Genomic DNA, 21,771 nt, shown 5'->3' with positions numbered 1-21,771 from the left:
TCAGTGCCAGAACGCCCTTTGGGGTTTAATGAAATGAAGAGAAATTGTTCTGGGCATGCTCAGTTTGAAAAAGCGGAATCCAGCGACGGATCCGTCATATGACAGACGGCGACGGATCTGTCAGACTTTTCGATGGAGACAAAAAACGTTCCTATGGACGTTGTTTCCAGCCAACGGACACCTATTTTCCAACGGATCCGTCACACAACGGACGAAACGGATGGCCATCCGTCACAATCCGTCGCTAATACAAGTCTATGAGAAAAAAACGGATCCGCCAGGCAAATCCGTCGGATCCGGTTTTTTTCAGCTAACGACGGATTTTAACTGACGCCAGAAAACTGAAGTGTGAAACAGGCCTAAGGCCTCATTCAGACATCAGTGTTGCATGTACGTGTTGCATCCGTATTTTTACAACAACAACACGTCATTGCTTTCTATGGTGCTGTTTACATGTGTGTTTTTTTCCGGCAGCAAAAATGACAGGCTAATACAACTCTATGGGTCCAAGACAAACACGTGCAGCACACAGATGGCATCACTGTATTGTCCGTGTGCCGGCCGTGTTTAACCTTGCAAAGAATAGGAGAAGCTTTGTAATTTATTTATTTCTTTATCCATCCGTGAAAAACACTGATGACACCTGGAGAGTAGAAACGGACACACTGGTGACACCTGGATGGTAGAAACGGACACACTGACAGCTGGATGGTAGAAACGGACACACTGATGACACCAGGATGGTAGAAACGGACACACTGATGACAGCTGGATGGTAGAAACGGACACACTGACAGCTGGATGGTAGAAACGGACACACTGATGACACCAGGATGGTAGAAACGGACACACTGATGACAGCTGGATGGTAGAAACGGACACACTGATGACAGCTGGATGGTAGAAACGGACACACTGATGGCAGCTGGATGGTAGAAACGGACACACTGACAGCTGGATGGTAGAAACGGACACACTGATGACAGCTGGAGAGTAGAAACGGACACACTGATGACACCTGGATGGTAGAAACGGAGACACTGATGACACCAGGATGATAGAAACGGACACACTGATGACACCTGGATGGTAAAAACGGAGACACTGATGACAGCTGGAGAGTAGAAACGGACACACTGATGACAGCTGGATGGTAGAAACGGACACACTGATGACAGCTGGAGAGTAGAAACGGACACACTGATGACAGCTGGATGGTAGAAACAGACACACTGATGACACCTGGAGAGTAGAAACGGACACACTGATGACAGCTGGATGGTAGAAACGGACACACTGATGACAGCTGGAGAGTAGAAACGGACACACTGATGACACCTGGAGAGTAGAAACGGACACACTGATGACACCTGGATGGTAGAAACGGACACACTGACAGCTGGATGGTAGAAACGGACACACTGACAGCTGGATGGTAGAAACGGACACACTGATGACAGCTGGATGGTAGAAACGGACATACTGACAGCTGGATGGTAGAAACGGACACACTGATGACACCAGGATGGTAGAAACGGACACACTGATGACAGCTGGATGGTAGAAACGGACACACTGATGACAGCTGGATGGTAGAAACGGACACACTGATGACAGCTGGATGGTAGAAACGGACACACTGACAGCTGGATGGTAGAAACGGACACACTGATGACAGCTGGAGAGTAGAAACGGACACACTGATGACACCTGGATGGTAGAAACGGAGACACTGATGACACCAGGATGATAGAAACGGACACACTGATGACACCTGGATGGTAGAAACGGAGACACTGATGACAGCTGGAGAGTAGAAACGGACACACTGATGACAGCTGGATGGTAGAAACGGACACACTGATGACAGCTGGAGAGTAGAAACGGACACACTGATGACAGCTGGATGGTAGAAACAGACACACTGATGACACCTGGAGAGTAGAAACGGACACACTGATGACAGCTGGATGGTAGAAACGGACACACCGATGACAGCTGGAGAGTAGAAACGGACACACTGATGACACCTGGATGGTAGAAACGGACACACTGATGACACCAGGATGGTAGAAACAGACACACTGATGACACCTGGATGGTAGAAACGGACACACTGATGACACCAGGATGGTAGAAACGGACACACTGATGACACCAGGATGGTAGAAACAGACACACTGATGACACCTGGATGGTAGAAACGGACACACTGATGACACCTGAGTGGTTGAAACGGACACACTGATGACACCAGGATGCTATTTAACAAATAAACACTTGAAATAGATCACTCTGTCTGTAATGACTCTATATAATATACGAGTTTCACTTTTTATTTTGAAGAACTGAAATAAATTTACTTTTTGATGATACTCTAATTTTGTGAGATGCACCTGTATCACCATAATTGGCCCAAATTTCTCAGATGAGTGAAAATCTGTAATGTGACCCTAGACTTATTCGCATGTGGAATAAAGTTGAAATTATGAGGCAATAAGACGTAAACTCTAATTACTTTTTATTGAGCCTGTTTCTCCTATTAAGTTCCCTTTAATCTTCACAAGGTTTTCATGAATCTTGAACCAATGTTCTTTGTAGAAAGGAGTTCAGCCCATGTTATGACCACCAGTCAACATCTATGGGGATTTTTCCAAAAAGAGCTAGGTTTTCTTTTTTCATGTGACTGCAATTATAGTATAAAAGCTCCTGATCACTGTTGTGGGCACTAAAAAAGCTCATTGAAAAATGTACCTATACAGTGTATAATTAATCCTAGTCCCCCCCCCCATAAAAAAGCCCCTGCAGAGAGTGCTACGCATGGGTGGTCCAGTCATGGCTGCAGTCAGCTGTCATGTAACTGCAGCTCTGAGATCTCTAGCACTCAGTAGATCCCAATTGCTGGTTACTAGGATGCGTGATGGCTGATGGATGGGAAATACACTGCTGTGATTCAGTGTACACCGCGTCCAAGCTGTAGCTCTCACTGTGGATGAATCTGTGTAGCGCCAGGCGCACACCCAACGTATAATTCTTCTGTTTTCTGTAAAGTGCCCTGGATTCTTGGTTTGCCTTTACAACAAGCATGATGCTGACATCCAAAATGAAGGGCCAGACACATGATATCTTTGATTAATTAGAGAACATAAAGCTAACTGCATTCTGCTATTTTAATTATGGAGAATGTAATAAAAACAAGATCAGGGAATTCCTCAGCAATTAATTACTGGCGTAGCTAGGGGAGAACGCCGTACACTGTGGCTATTCCCCGACATCGTGTTTCTACTTGACTGGTGAATGATGCCAGGGGCGTCCTTGCCCTCCTTGTTCCTAACCGCGCAGATGATCAGCCCATTCCTGCTTCATTTATAGTAATCTTCTGCCTTAGGAATTTGCTTTAAATAAATGATAGCATGAAAAGTATGAACGCATTATTATTATGAAGGGAAATGATATATAAGAAATATTTTGTATATGACTCTTTAACTTAAGGGCGTAAAAACTAAAAGTTTGAAAATTGTGAAAGTCACATCGCCGAAATTTTACCACTATCATAAAGTACAATATGTCACGAGAAAACATTCTCAGGATCTGTTGAAGCGTTTCAGAGTTATGACCTCATAAAGTGACAGTGGTCAGAATTGTAAAATTCGGCCTGGTCATTAAGGTGAAAACAGAGTTTGTCTCAAAGGGGTTAAACAATAGATTTACTGGACATTCCCTTTAAATACACAATTGTCCATACCTTATTAGAATATGCCATATTAGGTTCAGATCAATTACTTATCCAGAGAACCAGTTTAATTTAAATAATTAACTTGGGTCCTGGGTTCAAATACCATCAAGGACAACGTCTGCAAGTAGTTTGTATATTCTCCTCGTTTTTGCCAGGGTTTTGTCCAGGTTCCTCATTTTCCTCCCGTACTCCAAAGACCTACTGATTTAGGTTGTGCACCCCAATATGGATAATGATGCTGATGTCTGTAGAGCGCTGTGAATTTCTCCGGGATAGGGGATAACTTTCCGATCACCGGGGGTCCGACTGCCGTGGTCTACGGTAATCCTGAGAACCAAGGCTCTGAAGAGCTCCAGCTTAATGGAGCGGTGGTCGATCATACGCACTATCCATCCATTAATTGTTAATCGAAAGGCAAGAATGCTAGGTACGGCTGATCTTCGGCGTTCCAATTAGAACTAATGGAGGGGTAATGCGTATGATCGACGACTGCTCCATTCAGCTGGGGCTCTTCAGAGGTTCTCAGGATCGCTGGTGGCCGTAGGGTCAGACCCTTAGCAATTGGAAAGTTATTCCCTATCCTGTGGATAACGTTCAAACTTGAGAGCACCATTTTAAGCAAATAACTAAATGTAATCCAAATGTTGTTAATGTTCTTTATGACAGTGTTAAATACTTGTTGGGAACAATCATTTCCCAGGTTCTTTCCTGCGATGTGTGAGATTATTATTGTTTCTTCAAACAAGTCCCATCGCTGAGATAATGTTTTGCTATTCCCGATGCTGATTATACAGCCAACCTTCTTCACACTTTCACTGTTTTTCCGTGGAGCTGTGAGAATTCCCCTTGCATAGATCCCTATTTCACCTTGCTGTGACAGCACGCACAGACCTCAATCAGTCAGTTTCTATCTATGAATAGTAATCATCTCATTTCTGGAAAAAACAGTGGTAGTCATTTATTTTCCACTTTGCTCAGATTTTATTGCCAGTGTGAACAATTACAAGTTACTACTATTTTTTCCTTATGATTGGAAAAGTATTTCTGAAACTAAAATACATAAAAATTCAATAAGCAAAGATGAGCGTATCGATTCATAGGACCTTTGATTAGCGGCCACATCACTACTCCAGCCTGCCAGGCGGGAGCTTTGCACACCGCTTCCTACCTGCCGGACTCCCCAACACCTTGTTTTGTTTGTAAGCTTGGCATGACATAATTTTGGACACGCGCTTGATATCGCGTCGGGGTTACTAATAAGAAATAGCGGTGAGGATACAAGCAGGTATAAGGTGATTCGCAGGGCTCACCTCCAGTGGCTACAGACCACTAACGTGACGAGGTGATTCTCAGGGCTCACCTTTGGTGGCCATAGACTACTAATGTGAAGAGGTGATTCGCAGGGCTCACCTTTGGTGGCTACAGACCACTAACTTGAAGAGGTGATTTGCAGGGCTCACCTTTGGTGGCCATAGACTACTAATGTGAAGAGGTGATTCGCAGGGCTCACCTTTGGTGGCTACAGACCACTAACGTGAAGAGGTGATTTGCAGGGCTCACCTCCGGTAGCCACAGACCACTAAAGTGATGAGGTGATTCACAGGTCTCACCTCTGGTGGCCACAGACCACTAACGTGAAAAGGGGATTCCCAAGGCTCACATCTGGTGGCCACAGACTACTAAAGTGATAAGGTGATTTGCAGGTCTCACCTCTGGTGGCCAAAGACCACTAATATGAAGAGGTGATTCCCAGGGCTCACCTCCAGTGGCCAAAGACTACTAACATGCTGAGGTGATTCACAGGTCTCACCTCTGGTGGCCACAGACCACTAACGTGATAGAGGTGATTCACATATCTCACGTCCGGTAGCCAAAGACCACTAAAGGCCCCGTCACACATCGCGATCATGCTAGCGAGATCGCTGCTGAGTCACAAGTTTTGTGGCAAAACAGCAATCTCACCAGCGAGATCACTGTGTGTGACAGCGATCAGCGACCGGCCCCCCTGCCGGTATCGCTGATTGCTCTTGGAAACCTCTGGACATTTCTTCCATCGCTGGTCTCCTGTTTGCCAGCACGCATCGCTTCGTGTGACAGGCGGGAGACCAGCGATCAGCTGGTAACTAACGTACACATTGGGTATCCAAGGGACGTACGTCCCTTAGAAACCCGATGTGTACGTTAGTTACCAGCGCGCTGATGCAGGGAGCTGGTAACTAAGGTACACATCGGGTAACTAAGGTACACATCGGGTATCTAAGGGACGTGTGTCCCTTAGATACCCGATGTGTATGTGTACAACGATATCAACGTGTCAGGATCGCTGGTGAGTCGCTACATGATCGCTCGTGAGCTGTCAAACAGGCAGCTTCACCAGCGATCAGCACAGCGACGACGAGCGCGCGACGTCGCTGTGTACGTTAGTTGTCAGTGCGCTGATGCAGGGAGCTGGTAACTAAAGTACACATCGGGTGTCTAAGGGCCGTGCGTCCCTTAGATACCCGATGTGTACGTTAGTTACCAGCTCCCTGCATCAGCGCGCTGGTAACGTACACAGCGACGCCACGCGCTCGGCGTCGTTGATGCTGATCGCTGTGAAGCTGCCTGTTTGACAGCTCACCAGCGATCATGTAGCGACTCACCAGCGATCCTGACATGTTGATATCGTTGTCGGGATCACTGGTGAGTCGCTATGTGTGACTCCAGCTTAACATGATAGAGGTGATTCACAGGTCTCAGCTCTGGTATCCACAGACCAATAACGTGATGAAGTGATTCACAGGTCTCACCTCCGGTGGCCACAGACCACTAACGTGATGAGGTGAGTCACAGGTCTCACCTCCGGTGGCCACAGACCAATAACGTGATGAAGTGATTCACAGGTCTCACCTCCGGTGGCCACAGAACACTAACGTGATAGAGGTGATTTGCTGGGCTCACCTCTGGTGGCCGCAGACCACTAACACGATAGAGGTGATTGCAGACCAAGAAAAAGTATATGCAACAACTATAGGGATCACCACCAATATTTATAATGCAATAATATATTTTATTTAATTCCAGCAAACACTACATACAAACACATGGTTAAACACAATTAAAAAGTCTGTGCAAAAACAGACATTAGAAAGTGAACAAAGAAAATTGGGTCATAATCACATATACCGTATATACTCGAGTATAAGCCGACCCGAGTATAAGCCGACCCCCTAATTTTGCCACAAAAAAACTGGGAAAACTTATTGACTCGAGTATAAGCCTAGGGTGGGAAATGCTCCATAGATTATTCCCCCATATGGTGTCCCCAGAAGAAGCTCCATAGATTGTTCCCCCATATACTGCCCCCATAAGAAGCTCCATAGATTGTTCCCCCATATGCTGCCCCCATTAGAAGCTCCATAGATTATTCCCCCATATGCTGCCCCCATTAGAAGCTCCATATTGTTCCCCCATATACTGTCCCCATAAGCAGCTCCATAGATTATTCCCCCATATACTGCCCCCATAAGAAGCTCCATAGATTGTTCCCCCATATACTGCCCCCATTAGAAGCTCCATAGATTATTCCCCCATATGCTGCCCCCATAAGAAGCTCCATATTGTTCCCCCATATACTGCCCCCATAAGCAGCTCCATAGATTATTCCCCCATATACTGCCCCCATTAGAAGCTCCATATTGTTCCCCCATATACTGCCCCCATAAGAAGCTCCATATTGTTCCCCCATATGCTGCCCCCATTAGAAGCTCCATATTGTTCCCCCATATGCTGCCCCCATTAGAAGCTCCATAGATTATTCCCCCATGTGCTGCCCCCATTAGAAGCTCCTTAAGATTATTTCCCCATGTGCTGCTGCAGCATGTAAAAATAAAAAAAATGACATACTCACCTCTCCGTCGCTGGGTGTCAGATACTCACCTGTCCTGCGTCCATGGCTGCTCACTGCTATCTGCCACGTCATCAGTCAGTGACGTTCAGACTGCAGGGGGCGCGGCGCGCACTAATCACGTCACCGCGCCCTCTGCTGTCTCAAGTCACTGACCGATGACAGACAGCAGCAAGCAGCCATGGACGCAGGACAGGTGAGTATCGCTATACTTACCTGTCCTGACGCTGTCGCTTGAGCCCCAAGCTTCTCCGCGCTCTCTCTTCCTGCGTTCAGCGGTCATGTGATACCGCTTATTAAAACTCATGAATATGCGCATATTCATGAGTTTTAATGAGCGGTACCACGTGACCGCTGAAGGCAGGAACAGAGAGCGCGGAGAAGCTGGGGGCTCAAGAGACAGCGTCAGGACGGGTAAGTATGACCTGACACCCCCGCCCCCTCTCCCCCTCCGACCCCCCGGTGTATATGACTCGAATATAAGCCGAGAGGGGGACTTTCAGCCCCAAAAAAACGGGCTGAAAATCTCGGCTTATATTCGAGTATATACAGTAATTCAATATTTAAGGTTCCAAAACCCCAGACAAAATACAAAAGTGCAAATGCTCATTAATTAATGAAGTCCCACTACATAGAGATATATATTATTATATTACAATATTTCAAGTACTGATACCTGTATGCATGCTGTTTACAAATAAATACTGTCATAGACATACAAAATATGCTAGACGTACGCTTACACAGGGAACCATCAGCAAATATTATTAATGGTACTTCAAGCTCTATTACCATGCACCCTGGGACACTCAAATTGCTGCAGCCAATATTACCTCATAGCAGATAATCAGAGCATATTACCAGCACAGGAGCCCTGGAGGCATAGACAAAAATCTCCCCTGCCTCCAACCATGATACTAGGCGGACCCCAAGTGGAAGCACACAACCGGGTTTCGTGGAACCTAGGACCCACGCGTATCGACACTAAGATGTGTCTTTCTCAAGGTCACTGACCACTAACATGATGTGGTGATTCACAGGCTAGATGTAGATGTTACATTTGTGTTAACTATTTTTATGGATTTAATGGAGAAAAACTAAAGATTCATGCAATTTTTCCATTATTCACAGGTCACTAAGTATTCTGTTCACTGTATTTTACGGGTTGATGCATTAAAGATGATATGAAATCTGTTCATGTTATTTACTGGTTTGTCTCCTTTTTTTCTTAAAGTGTATTGAAATATAAGGTTATTGTAATGTTTTTTGTATGGAGATGCATTAGTATATAGAAATGTCACAGTACAACTTGGTCTATAAAGAAGATTAGTATTTAGATCTTTAGGCAGAGAAAATCCTCCTATACTTAGCAGTAGAACCAGTGTCTCACTGCTAAAGTTTCTGCCTACCATGCTCAAGTTGTGAGTTTGAATCCTGGAAAAGGCCAAGCTTTAAGAAAAGCAAATAATTAAGGAAAACCCATCTCTGTTCTTTTGTTCCCATTGCTTCCTTGAGTATTCAATTTTTTTTTTTTTTTTTTAAATCTTCAGTTCCCAAAATATGGATCTTTTTATTTAATGATAATTTTAATGATCTTGACCAGAAGGGCGTTGCTCTCATGGCATTTATACAAAGTAGCCTAAAGACATACCCCCAGAGAATCTTGTAAGCCATGCTTGCTAAAGGCAAAAAAAAAATATGTAAACTGGCACTAAATAAAAAAGGCTCATATCTCTGGAGCTGTATGTTGGATTTAAAAAAACAAGCAAAAATAAAACTGGAATATTTGGAACAAGTGGAAATAAAACATGAAACTGGTTACTTTTGGTGGCAGGTCCTCTTTAACTAGCTATGGAGGCAACTACTAATCATAGACAGATGCCAGACTCCTCTTCCCCAATGTCCTGTGTTGAAGTAGGAGAATCTAGCTGGGCAGAAATCAAAATGAGCACTCTGCCTAGCTTTAAGCTTGATCTTAGGGGTGTGCACCTTGCCAAAAATGCTGCTACAGTCAGGGGCTGGAGTAACATACTTCATTGCATAAAAAATTTCGCAACTTTTCAAAAGCGTTTTTTCCAGAAACTTTAATGAATCGGCCCATGGCTTTGTTGGACCCATAGAAGGTAATAGAGTGGTGGTTGAGGAGTGCAAGACCTCCACATTTATACAAAAACAGGAATGTTCCCCCATTCTGCATATCAGTGGGTGTCCCTACATATTATGTCGATAGCTGAAGAATGTAGCGATCCGATCTTCCAGTAATGGGAAGTCTGATGTAGAAGTCATAGGCGAATCAGGTTGCAAGTTCAGTGGGGGGGTGTCATTTCATTGGACAGCTTTTCCCAAATGCATTGACACGCCCCCAATGATCTTCCAGCTTAATTTGCATATGGCTTTTACACCAGACTTTCCATTACTGGAACATTGGATCTCTACAAAAAGGTATCATTTTTATAGGGGGACAAGTGACTATACAGCTTTACCACTACTTCCATATGTAAAAATGTGCTGAAAGGTCCTCTTTACATACATTATTAACCTGTGATATAAGCCAATATGTATGTAGCTGTTGTGCCAATGCTTTAAACACAAAAAAAATAGTAAGTGACATTTATAATTACCTCTATTACTACTCATTTTCTTTATATACAAGATATATATGGTGGAAGTATGAGTATACAGTCATGGCAGAAAGTATTGGCAGTTTTGAAATTGTTCCAGAAAATGAAGTATTTCTCCCAGAAAATTATTTCAGTTACGCATGTTTCCTTATGGAGAAGTTGACACAGTCTTTGCATTGTGTGTCTGTACGTAATGTACTAAGCATGGAGAACAGGAAGAGGAGAAGAGAAATATATGAGGACTTGAGAATGAGACCTATAAAGAAAATAACGCAGTACCTACAGTCAAATATGGTGGAGGTTTCAAAGATATTTTGGGGTTGTTTTGTAGCCACTGGCACTTGGTGCCTTGACTTTGTGCAAGGCATCATGTAGGAAGCTTGTTGATGGTTATAGGAAGTAATTGATTGCAGTTATTTATTCCAAAGGGTGTGCAACCAAATATTAAGTTGAGGGTGCCAACAGTTTTGTCCAGACCATTTTGGGGATTTTGTATGAAATTATGTCCAATTTGACATTTTTTCTCTGTTTTTTTTGTGTTGTTGCAATACGCACAAAGGAAATAAACATGTGTATAACAAAATGTGTAATTGCAATAATTTTCTGGGAGAAATACTTTGTTTTCTGGGACAATTTCAAAGGTGCCAACATTTTTGACCATGCCTGTAAATGAGATTTATGACATGATGAATATGCCCAACTTTTTATTTGATTGTAAAACTACCAGTAATGTAGTAATTTTTTTCCATTATGTTTCATTGCCTACAGCCTTGCTTTACATCCAGACAGATCCCTTGTTGCCACAGGACAGGTTGGAAAAGACCCTTATATATGTATATGGGATTCATACACTGTTCAGACAGTCTCTATCCTAAAAGATGTGCACACGCATGGAGTAGCTGGCTTGGCGTTTGATTCAGAAGGACAGGTTTGTATTTAATATACTCGCTTCTACATTTCACATTGCCTTAGACAGACGGTCATTATACAGCTTATATTATTACCAGTTAGTAGTGTTGCACACTATATAGCAAATAGTGAAAGTAGATATCACTGTAAGAAGTGTCAGACTGGGGTGCCAAGGGCTCAGTAGTAACATTGACTCTGGGGCCCACTGCTACCTACCGTATATGTATTGCATTACCCTCATTCACAAATTTAGCTATGCCTCTATAAAATTGTAAACTGGACAGTCTGATGAATGAATGATGAGATGCTGGCTTGGTTTGTACATAGTGAATGAAGTCTTTTGTACCATGATCTGCTGATATATTGCAGTGGGGGCTTTACTCCTCTAGAGGGGCCCACCGGGGAATTCATCTGTCTTCCTGTGGACCAGTCCGAGCTTGTGTGTAAGTCAGAATGAATAAGGCAGAGACAAAAAATTAGGCCTCATTTAAATAACAGAAATTTTGTGAAGTGGTCCTAGGAAATTTTAGATCCCTGAGTGCCCAGTAATTTATATTATATTGCCCCTATACCAAAAATAAAATACTTTATTCTTAACCACAAACTAATTACAGCACAAGCCAAATACGGCTGCACAGGATTTATAAATCTGCCCTTATAATGTAAGATCGGATATGGCATAAAACATTGCCCGTCGTAGTGCATTTCACTAAAAAGATGCCCATCACCAAGTTAATGGAGAATATAAACATGATTTCTTTGACATATACAGTATAAAGTTTAAAACAAGTAGTATGCTCTTTGTGGATTAGGCATACGAATAGTATAGACTACTACATTATGAATGACGTGAATTGTAATTGTTTATTAGACTCATTTGTCTTTTTTCTTATTGCCTCTTTCCATAGCGCCTTGCCTCCGTGGGATTGGATGCCAAAAACACAGTTTGCATTTGGGATTGGCAGAAAGGCAAAGTTTTGGCAACCGCTACTGGACACTCAGACAGGGTATTAAAGTGTCCCATGTACTTCTGCTGCTGTATATGTGTGTTTATTTTTTGTTGTACTATTTTTTGTTCTGTTTTTAATTAAATGTTGCAGTTATTACCGTAGTAATATGCTGATTGAGTTATTTTATATTTTATGTTTCTGTCTCTAGTGATATGCCTTACAGCTGGCTGTCCATTCATACAGAGGTTCTTGTGTTTGCTCTTAGAGGTGGGATATCTGAGCTCACATAACAAAATGGTCCCCATAAATCAGAACTCAATATATCGTTACAATTTGAAATTTAGCTTTGCACATAGATAATGGAGAAGAAAACATGTTACTCCATAGTTTACAATTATCAGCATTTTGTGACATGTCTGCTGGTACTTCTGTTCGGAACCTCTGTCTGTAGTTCTTCTAGATTCTGTGGCACCACAAATGTAGTTGTGCATAAGATAAAGTAGTTTGTAACACCCCCCAGTGTAAGGCAATCCACGTAAAGCTGCCCACTTGGGGGTGTCCAGACAGTTCAAGCAGCCTGTGGATTACACACAAAGCCAGCCTTTCTCTAGGAAGAGAAACCATATTTTTATTCAGTGCATGATTTGATCATAGTGTACCACCAAAAAACAGGATATTTATTGATCCGCTTTTGAATGATATAATTTTGGAAAATAATTTTAGGACAAAAGTACAGTGGTAATTTTTTTTCAAGGGTAAAACTTGGTGACTGGTGAATTTATTAGAAGGCCAAATTATTTCTAGTGATTAGATGTTTAATTTTAGACTTGAAGGACCTCTTTTCAACCAAACTCTTAACGGCCCTGAAATCTGGTGTAAAACTGTTTGAAATATCATGACATCTTTGCACAACTTGTGGTTTAGCAGTAGCTGTGCCAGCTTTTTGAAAAGTAGGTTGAGTTTAGTGGGACTGGGCATGGTCAAGTGCAGCATGACAACTTCTCTCTACTTGTCTACATTTCCGTGAATGGAAGCTGGAAGGTTCCCCAAATGAAAAGGTGCACGCAAGTGGACCCTTCATCAATACTGACCTTCAAAATGTCAGCGTTAATATTTCGACACCTAGAGGCCCTCAAACACATTAGATTAATATCAGTCCAATCTGCTAATATTGTGTGGGGGTGCAGGCTAACTGATGGTCAGGAGAGATGTCGATCGCGCATGTCCAATTTCGGACTACCATTCATATTGTTCTGTCAGACAAACGAGTTCTCCTGTGTATTGGATAGTTGGCCAACATATATTTGAAGTATTGATCAGCCAACGGCCATCTAATGTGTATGGATAGCTTTAGACTCTATCTAATAGCTTCTCTTAAAAAACTGCTGAGTTTGGTAAAGGTGAGCCTACTGAGAAAATACATGGAGGAAACTTTTGTAGACATCTAATTTGGGGGAAATGACAGTTTCCACACATTGGGTAAAGGTCTGGCAGATCTTTAGGTATCAGGCTGTCTGCAGAACCCACCATAACCAGCTAACTTCACAAATGAATATTCATTGCTTATGGCGAGGCTATGTTCCTGCGTACATCCATTGAAATTACTATGAAGTGCAATCCAATGGGAATTTACAGTATAATTCAAAACTTCGTCAGACTAATTATGTTCTTATTGATGCAAGGACTCCAAACGAAAAGCAACGCAATTAGGCTTCTCCGAAAATACATAACTGGCGCTCATTGATCATGATGCGTGTGCACATCTGCTAAAAACGTGAAGAGTCGTATAAACTGCATGTGAAAAGGAGAGTATGGAATATAGAGAATTCAATTCTGACTAATGCTCTTGTCTGAATGATTTGGAAAAGGACGTTAAAAGCAGAGCACATGTAGCGATCACGCCTCTGAATGCTTCTATTTACCCAAATTGCTGCTTTTATAAGCAACAGCAATATAATAGAGGAGAACATTTAGATTCCCGTCTCTAAACCTGCTATCTTGGAAAAGTCTACAAAATAAAGTAGCCATTATAAGCAATTGTATTCTGTGATGGAGAGCGGAGAGGCTGACGCAGTGTTCTGATGGCCATTATGGCAAGTCTTCTCCCTCCTTTACCAGAAAACAAGGGGGTAGAGTGGATGCTATTGTTAATGTATGGTCATTATACCTCTGGAGTAGATGGCTTTACCCCCTAGTGATTTGTCAGAGTATGAAATTCTTGGTGGGTGTCCCCTTTTGGAAACGAGTAAGCATTGTACATTTATACAAAGTGCATATAGGATAAGTAGTATCATTATACTAAGTCACTTATCATTCTCTTTATAAATGGACAAGATGGAATGTCAAGATGGGGGCATGTCAAGATGGTAATGTCACGATGGGGGCAGGCTTTGCAGCGTTGAGAATCTACTCTCTCTTTCCCCATGTGCTGACTTCTCTCGTCTGTGCTCTCTTCTTTGACCTGACTACCACATGTGCTATCCCCCTTGTCTGCTGTCTCTCTCCTTTCTGTGCGCGACCAATCAGCGACGGGGGATTCGCAGCCGAACTGCGCCTGTCGCTGATTGGTCGCGGCCGGCGCGACCAGGCTAGCGCCACAGATCTCCCGACGGTGGCGTGCGTCGTTCAAATTCCGCGCCAATTCGCGGCCGGACTGCACCTGTCACTGACCAATCAGTGACGCGGGATTACCATTACAAACAGCTGCGCCTGTGGCCGGGCGCGACCAATCAGCGATGCGGGATTTGCTGCCGGACTGCGCTTGTCGCTGATTGGTCATGGCCAGCCAGGTGTGACCAATCAGCGACGCGGGATTTCCTTTACAAACAGAGAGACAGACAGACAGAATTAGACGATTATATAGTAGATGAGTCACAGTTTACTCTTTGCTTTTGAGACAGAAACTGAACATTTTTGGAAAAAAATTAGAACATTTCTAGAGATTGGATGCATTCAGATTATTTTCCCTGAATTGTGGCAGACTTGCTACTCAATTTTTTTTTTCTGCCACACATCATTTAGCAGCCTATTTGCCCAAATTCTTGCCTGACTTATTTGACTTCTGCCCCGGCTCCCTTCAAGCCTTCTGTCAATTAAGCAGACCATAAATATTAGTCAGCTGGCCGATGACCGATAGCTATCTCTCCAGACTCCCCCATTACCCACATACGCCTTGTTGAGCGTTCCTATGTTGAGTAGGAGAGCCGCTGCCAGAATCATCTGGTAAGGGCTTGTCTTCATGCCGAGCAAAACGATCCGGTGTCTGAATTGCAACCGCCATATCCTTATGTCCCTCAACATAATCTGTCTGGTCACAGTCAGGAATCCATCATTTGGCTAATCCCGCTGAAATTGAGCCGTTAAGGCTAGTTTCACACTTGCTTTTTTTTGCAGCGCGTTTTTCCCGCAAAAAAAGCATTAAAAAAACGCATACAAAAGCATACAACTGCTGCGTTTTTTTCAAGCATTTTTATGAGCATGCATGAAAAAAACGCAGCGTTTTTAAGCGTTTGTATGCGTTTTTAGTGCGTTTTTACCGCGTTTGCGTTTTTTTCCAACATTTTTAGGTGGCCCCTCACACTACCCAAACCATGACTTTACTAACCCTAACCCTAACCCTGACCCTAACCCTAACCCTAACCCTGACCCTAACCCTTAACCAAATCATACTTAACCCTAACCCAAACCCTAAACCCTAACTAACCCTAACCCTAACCCTGACCCTAACCCTTAACAAAACCATACTTAACCCTAACCCTGACCCTAACCCTAACCCTGACCCTAACCCTTAACCAAACCATACTTAACCCTAATCCTGACCCTAACCCTGACCCTAACCCTAACCCTGACCCTAACCCTTAACAAAACCATACTTAACCCTAATCCTGACCCTAACCCTGACCCTAACCCTTAACAAAACCATACTTAACCCTAACCCTGACCCTAACCCTGACCCTAACCCTAACCCTGACCCTAACCCTTAACCAAACCATACTTAACCCTAATCCTGACCCTAACCCTGACCCTAATCCTTAACAAAACCATACTTAACCCTAACCCTGACCCTAACCCTGACCCTGACCCTAACCCTGACCCTAACCCTAACCCTGACCCTAACCCTTAACAAAACCATACTTAACCCTAATCCTGACCCTAACCCTGACCCTAACCCTTAACCAAACCATACTTAACCCTAACCCTGACCCAAAACCCAACCCTAACCCTGACCCTAACCCTAACCCTAAACCCCCTTAACTAACCCTAACTCTAACCCAAACCCCTAAATTCCATGGTTAAAAAAAAAAAACGCATATGCAAAAAAACGCATACATGAGCATGCCAGTGCGCACATATGCGCATCCATAGGCTATAATGGCCATTTTTTGCGCAAAACGTGCGCATATGTGCGCATGCGCTTTTTTGCAGGGCCAAAAAATGCAACATGCTGCGTCTGGAAAATCCAATCGCACACCCCAAAAAAACGCAGTGCATGAAAATCGCATACATGCGCTTACAAGCGCGCAGGTATGCGCACCCATGTTAAATATAGGGGAAAAAACGCATGCGCACATGTGCGTTTTTTTCCAGCGCTAAAAAACGCAAATGTGAAACCAGCCTTAGCCAACTGTTATCTAATGTGTATGAACATTAGTATGTTTGTACTCCAGTTATGTGCTAATTATCCATTACTGGCAAAAGGCTCTTAGAGATCCAGTTATAAAATGGGCTGAAAATATGGATGAAATTGGATGGCTAATTGTACATCAAATCTAAAAGACTTGAAAAATTCTGTTTATGACCCTGAAAAATATTCAGGATTGAGAGTCCTCAGTAGTTGATACCTTTTAATGGCTAACTGAAAAGATGGTAATACATTGCAAGCTTTCGAGACTACTCAGGTCTCTTCATCAGGCTAGACTAATACAAAATCTGAAGTCACATATTTATGCACAATACAGCCTAGAAAAAATGCAATAGATAAGACAAGTGACGTGAAGCTTCACGTCACTTGTCTTATCTATTGCATTTTTTCTAGGCTGTATTGTGCATAAATATGTGACTTCAGATTTTGTATTAGTCTAGCCTGATGAAGAGACCTGAGTAGTCTCGAAAGCTTGCAATGTATTACCATCTTTTCAGTTAGCCACTAAAAGGTATCAACTACTGAGGACTCTCAGTCCTGAATATTTTTCTATCCACTGGCTAACACGGTACAAAGATATACATCTTTCCTGTTTATGACCCTATACTTCTTAGCAGCATGTGTATTATCTTAGAATCATAGAATGTTAAGAGTTGGCAGGGACCTCCAGGGTCATCGTGTCCAACCCCCTGATCAATGCAGGATTCACTAAACCATCTCACACAGATGTCTGTCCAGCTTCTGTTTGAAGACTTGCATTGAAGGAGAACTCTGGACTGCTTGCATGTACACACAAGATGCTAGCACTTTAAAATCTTAGGCCCCAATTCATTACATCTGGTGAGGTCCACTCGCTAGACACTCCTGATTCATTTAGAGGCATGAGCCTCTTAATCAATCAGGAGCGTCTGATCGCAACACGCCCCCTCATCCAAACCGGGCACCTCCTAACAAACTTTAGTCAGGGACTGGAGTAATATCTATGGCGTAAGGAATGACACAGCTCATCATAAATTAGATGAGCTTTAGCGTCGGTACCCCGCCCTATCCCAGCTCCACCCATTTTGACCAGAAGTGCAGATTTCTTCAGCAAAAATTCTAGGGTAATTACTTTGATGAATCGAGGCCTTAGCCTTTTAGCCCCTCTATTCTTAGGCTTTGTGATAGAGCCTCATGTGCGAGAATTCCTTTGTGATCTTTTCTCCTTACATTTCACATGTTCCATATAATTTTACTCCTGCCTCTTCTTAGCCAGATTCATTTTAATACCCCAATTGCTCAGGTATATACACACAAGTACACTTTGGGTTGTTCAGTTTATTCTGAGGTTTTTAATTTTACCTTTGTTTTGTAGTTTTTTTTCCCTGTGATTTATGATTATACACTAGTACACCTATAATACTATTGATATCTCTTGCCTGCAGTTCATCTAGGTCTTGCTTTGCGAATGTACTACCTGTCTATGCAATGTTCCTTTTGGCTTCATACTTGATCATTGTAAGACCTGGTTTACATATGGGGTACAGGTTCATAGAGCTATATGGTGAAGCTGATAGTGCATTTTTCTAGTGGATTACATGGGACGTAATATCTTTTTGTTTCCATTCAGATCTTTGATATCTCATGGGATCCATATCAGCAAAACAGATTGGTCAGTTGTGGGGTCAAACATATCAAGGTGAGTTATTACATCATGTTTATTTTGCAGTTTTATTACTTTAAAGCCCATTCCCAACATGTCAAGTTATCACCGCTCCCTAGGTTAGATGATAACTTGCTGATAAATTGGGGTCCTGGCAGGCGGACCCCCCCACCTATCCCAAGACTGGGGCCTTGAATTGCCCCAACGGACAGAGCGGTGGCTGCGCCTGCTGATAAAAGTTGAGCTCTCTACTCAAGTATCTACCAGACAATAAATGAAGCAGAGGAGTATATAAACTTTCTTCCTGCCATCGATGGGGAGGTCCTGACAATCCGACCCCTACCGACCATTAAGTTGTCACCTACGTAGCAAATGAGAAATGTCACTTGCTTTGATAAAATTGGCAGTGGGCCTACATATAGTTTGGTATTACCTTAGTCAATTTCTCAGACACAGTAAATGTATGTGTAATATAGAGTTTTGGCAGCATGAAAGTAATACAGTGATTGTTATAATAGATTCTGTTTTTGTATGGAATACTTTTTTTCTTGAATTAGTATGTTTAATTACATTGGATCTATTATACTGTCTTTCTAGTTCTGGACTTTATGTGGAAATGCCCTTACAGCAAAAAGAGGGATTTTTGGGAAAACTGGAGACTTGCAGACCATCTTGTGCTTATCATGCGCAAGAGATGATGTCACTTACTCAGGTGCATTAAATGGAGATATCTATGTATGGAAGGGTCTGACACTAGTCCGTACCATTCAAGGAGCTCACAGCGTAAGTATTTGCTGGATTATGGCAGTAGACGCTCCACACTATGTCCTGCCAAATTAATGTGAATGCACTTTGTAAGGTTTTATTCTGTGCCTCAATACATTCTTTTCCTGATATTCTCTTTACATCGAAGGCTGGAATATTTAGTATGTATGCCTGTGAAGAAGGCTTCTCTACTGGTGGAAGAGACGGATGCATTCGCCTTTGGGACAATGACTTCAAACCAATTACTAAAATCGATCTACGTGAAAGTGATCAAGGTTATAAAGGTAGGTGATATGTATCACAATCTATCACCAGATACTAATAGGTGCAAACACTTTCTTGTGTCACTTACCCTAAAACAGCATTTTGGCTAAGAACATTTATGGCATTTCCTAATAATATGCCATAATACTGTAGTATAGGTTGGAGTTATTGTTTCCCAACAGCCAGAGTTGTGCAGGGTGCTGATCCCTACTGGGATAATTGGAGACCATTTCACTAACACACTTGAGATCGGATGAGAAGGGGTGCCTGTGAAAGTCAGTGACTCTAGGTAATTGTGTTGTTCACTACTTTTTTTTTCTTAAAAACAGGCCCAAGCATGGTATAAAAAAACGTATATGGAAAATTTGTTAAAAAGATATACTCACCTACTGATCCCCAGTGCTTCTCTCCTGACCCTGCCTGGTCCCCCGCCGGTCTCTTTCTGTGATTTATTATGTGCAGTGGTCATATGTCCAGAAAACTGAGTTGGTCTCTCTACATTCTGTTCTGGATGTACAAACATGTGATTTCTTGAGCCAGTCACTGGCTGAGTAGTGATGCCTTGGTCGCCGCTATGGCCAGTCATTGGCTGAAGTTGTCACATGCCCATCTCCTCCCAAAAAGGAGGCTTAAGAACTGACGGGAAACTTGGGCAGTGCCAGAAGAGCAGCTTAGGATTTTTTGCTTATTTCTACTACTTACAGTTGTGGCCAAAAGTATTGACACCCCTGCAATTTTGTCAGATAATACTCAGTTTCTTCCTGAAAATGATTGCAAACACAAATTCTTTGGTATTATTATCTTCATTTAATTTGTCTTAAATGAAAAAACACAAAAGAGAATGAAGCAAAAAGCAAAACATTGATCATTTCACACAAAACTCCAAAAATGGCCCAGACAAAAGTTTTGGCAATCTCAGCCTAATACTTGGTTGCACAACCTTTAGCCAAAATAATTGCGACCAACCGCTTCCGGTAACCATCAATGAGTTTCTTACAATGCTCTGCTGGAATTTTAGACCATTCTTCTTTGGCAAACTGCTCCAGGTCCCTGATATTTGAAGGGTGCCTTCTCCAAACTGCCATTTTTAGATCTCTCCACAGGTGTTCTATGGGATTCAGGTCTGGACTCATTGCTGGCCACCTTAGAAGTCTCCAGTGCTTTCTCTCAAACCATTTTCTAGTGCTTTTTGAAGTGTGTTTTGGGTCATTGTCCTGCTGGAAGACCCATGACCTCTGAGGGAGACCCAGCTTTCTCACACTGGGCCCTACATTATGCTGCAAAATTTGTTGGTATTCTTCTGACTTCATAATGCCATGCACACGGTCAAGCAGTCCAGTGCCAGAGGCAGCAAAGCAACCCCAAAACATCAGGGAACCTCCGCCATGTTTGACTGTAGGGACCATGTTCTTTTCTTTGAATGCCTCTTTTTTTTCTCCTGTAAACTCTATGTTGATGCCTTTGCCCAAAAAGCTCTACTTTTGTCTCATCTGACAAGAGAACATTCTTCCAAAACATTTTAGGCTTTTTCAGGTAAGTTTTGGCAAACTCCAGCCTGGCTTTTTTATGTCTCGGGGTAAGAAGTGGGGTCTTTCTGGGTCTCCTGCCATACAGTCTCTTTTCATTCAGACGCCGACGGATAGTACGGGTTGACACTGTTGTACCCTCGGACTGCAGGGCAGCTTGAACTTGTTTGGATGTTAGTCGAGGTTCTTTATCCAACATCCGCACAATCTTGCGTTGAAATCTCTTGTCAATTTTTCTTTTCCGTCCACATCTAGGGAGGTTAGCCACAGTGCCATGGGCTTTAAACTTCTTGATGACACAGCGCACGGTAGACACAGGAACATTCAGGTCTTTGGAGATGGACTTGTAGCCTTGAGATTGCTCATGCTTCCTCACAATTTGGTTTCTCAAGTCCTCAGACAGTTCTTTGGTCTTCTTTCTTTTCTCCATGCTCAATGTGGTACACACAAGGACACAGGACAGAGGTTGAGTCAACTTTAATCCATGTCAACTGGCTGCAAGTGTGATTTAGTTATTGCCAACACCTGTTAGGTGCCACAGGCAAGTTACAGGTGCTGTTAATTACACAAATTAGAGAAGCATCACATGATTTTTCGAACAGTGCCAATACTTTTGTCCATCCTCTTTTTTTATGTTTGGTGTGGAATTATATCCAATTTGGCTTTAGGACAATTCTTTTTGTTTTTTCATTTAAGACAAATTAAATGAAGATAATAATACCAAAGAATTTGTGTTTGCAATAATTTTCAGGAAGAAACTGAGTATTATCCGACAAAATTGCAGGGGTGTCAATACTTTTGGCCACAACTGTACATGGCCCTTATTTAGA

General features: G+C 42.7%; 1 protein-coding gene across 5 annotated transcripts in view; it reads left to right on the top strand.

Moving 5' to 3' along the window:
- Positions 1 to 21,771, top strand: part of EML6 (EMAP like 6) — a 197,322-nt gene that overhangs the window by 44,159 nt on the left and 131,392 nt on the right. For all 5 annotated transcript variants that reach the window (XM_073553917.1, XM_073553915.1, XM_073553916.1 and 2 more), the window contains exons 2-6: positions 11,012 to 11,171; positions 12,061 to 12,159; positions 18,354 to 18,422; positions 18,984 to 19,169; positions 19,300 to 19,435. In XM_073553917.1, the coding sequence (XP_073410018.1) occupies positions 11,012 to 11,171; positions 12,061 to 12,159; positions 18,354 to 18,422; positions 18,984 to 19,169; positions 19,300 to 19,435 (650 nt within the window). The remainder of the gene's footprint in view (positions 1 to 11,011; positions 11,172 to 12,060; positions 12,160 to 18,353; positions 18,423 to 18,983; positions 19,170 to 19,299; positions 19,436 to 21,771) is intronic.

Source organism: Dendrobates tinctorius, unplaced genomic scaffold (assembly GCF_039654945.1).
Source record: "Dendrobates tinctorius isolate UK_male_01 unplaced genomic scaffold, ASM3965494v1 ptg000203l, whole genome shotgun sequence".
NCBI classification, from domain to species: domain Eukaryota; kingdom Metazoa; phylum Chordata; class Amphibia; order Anura; family Dendrobatidae; genus Dendrobates; species Dendrobates tinctorius.
This window is presented reverse-complemented; position numbering and strand designations above follow the sequence as displayed.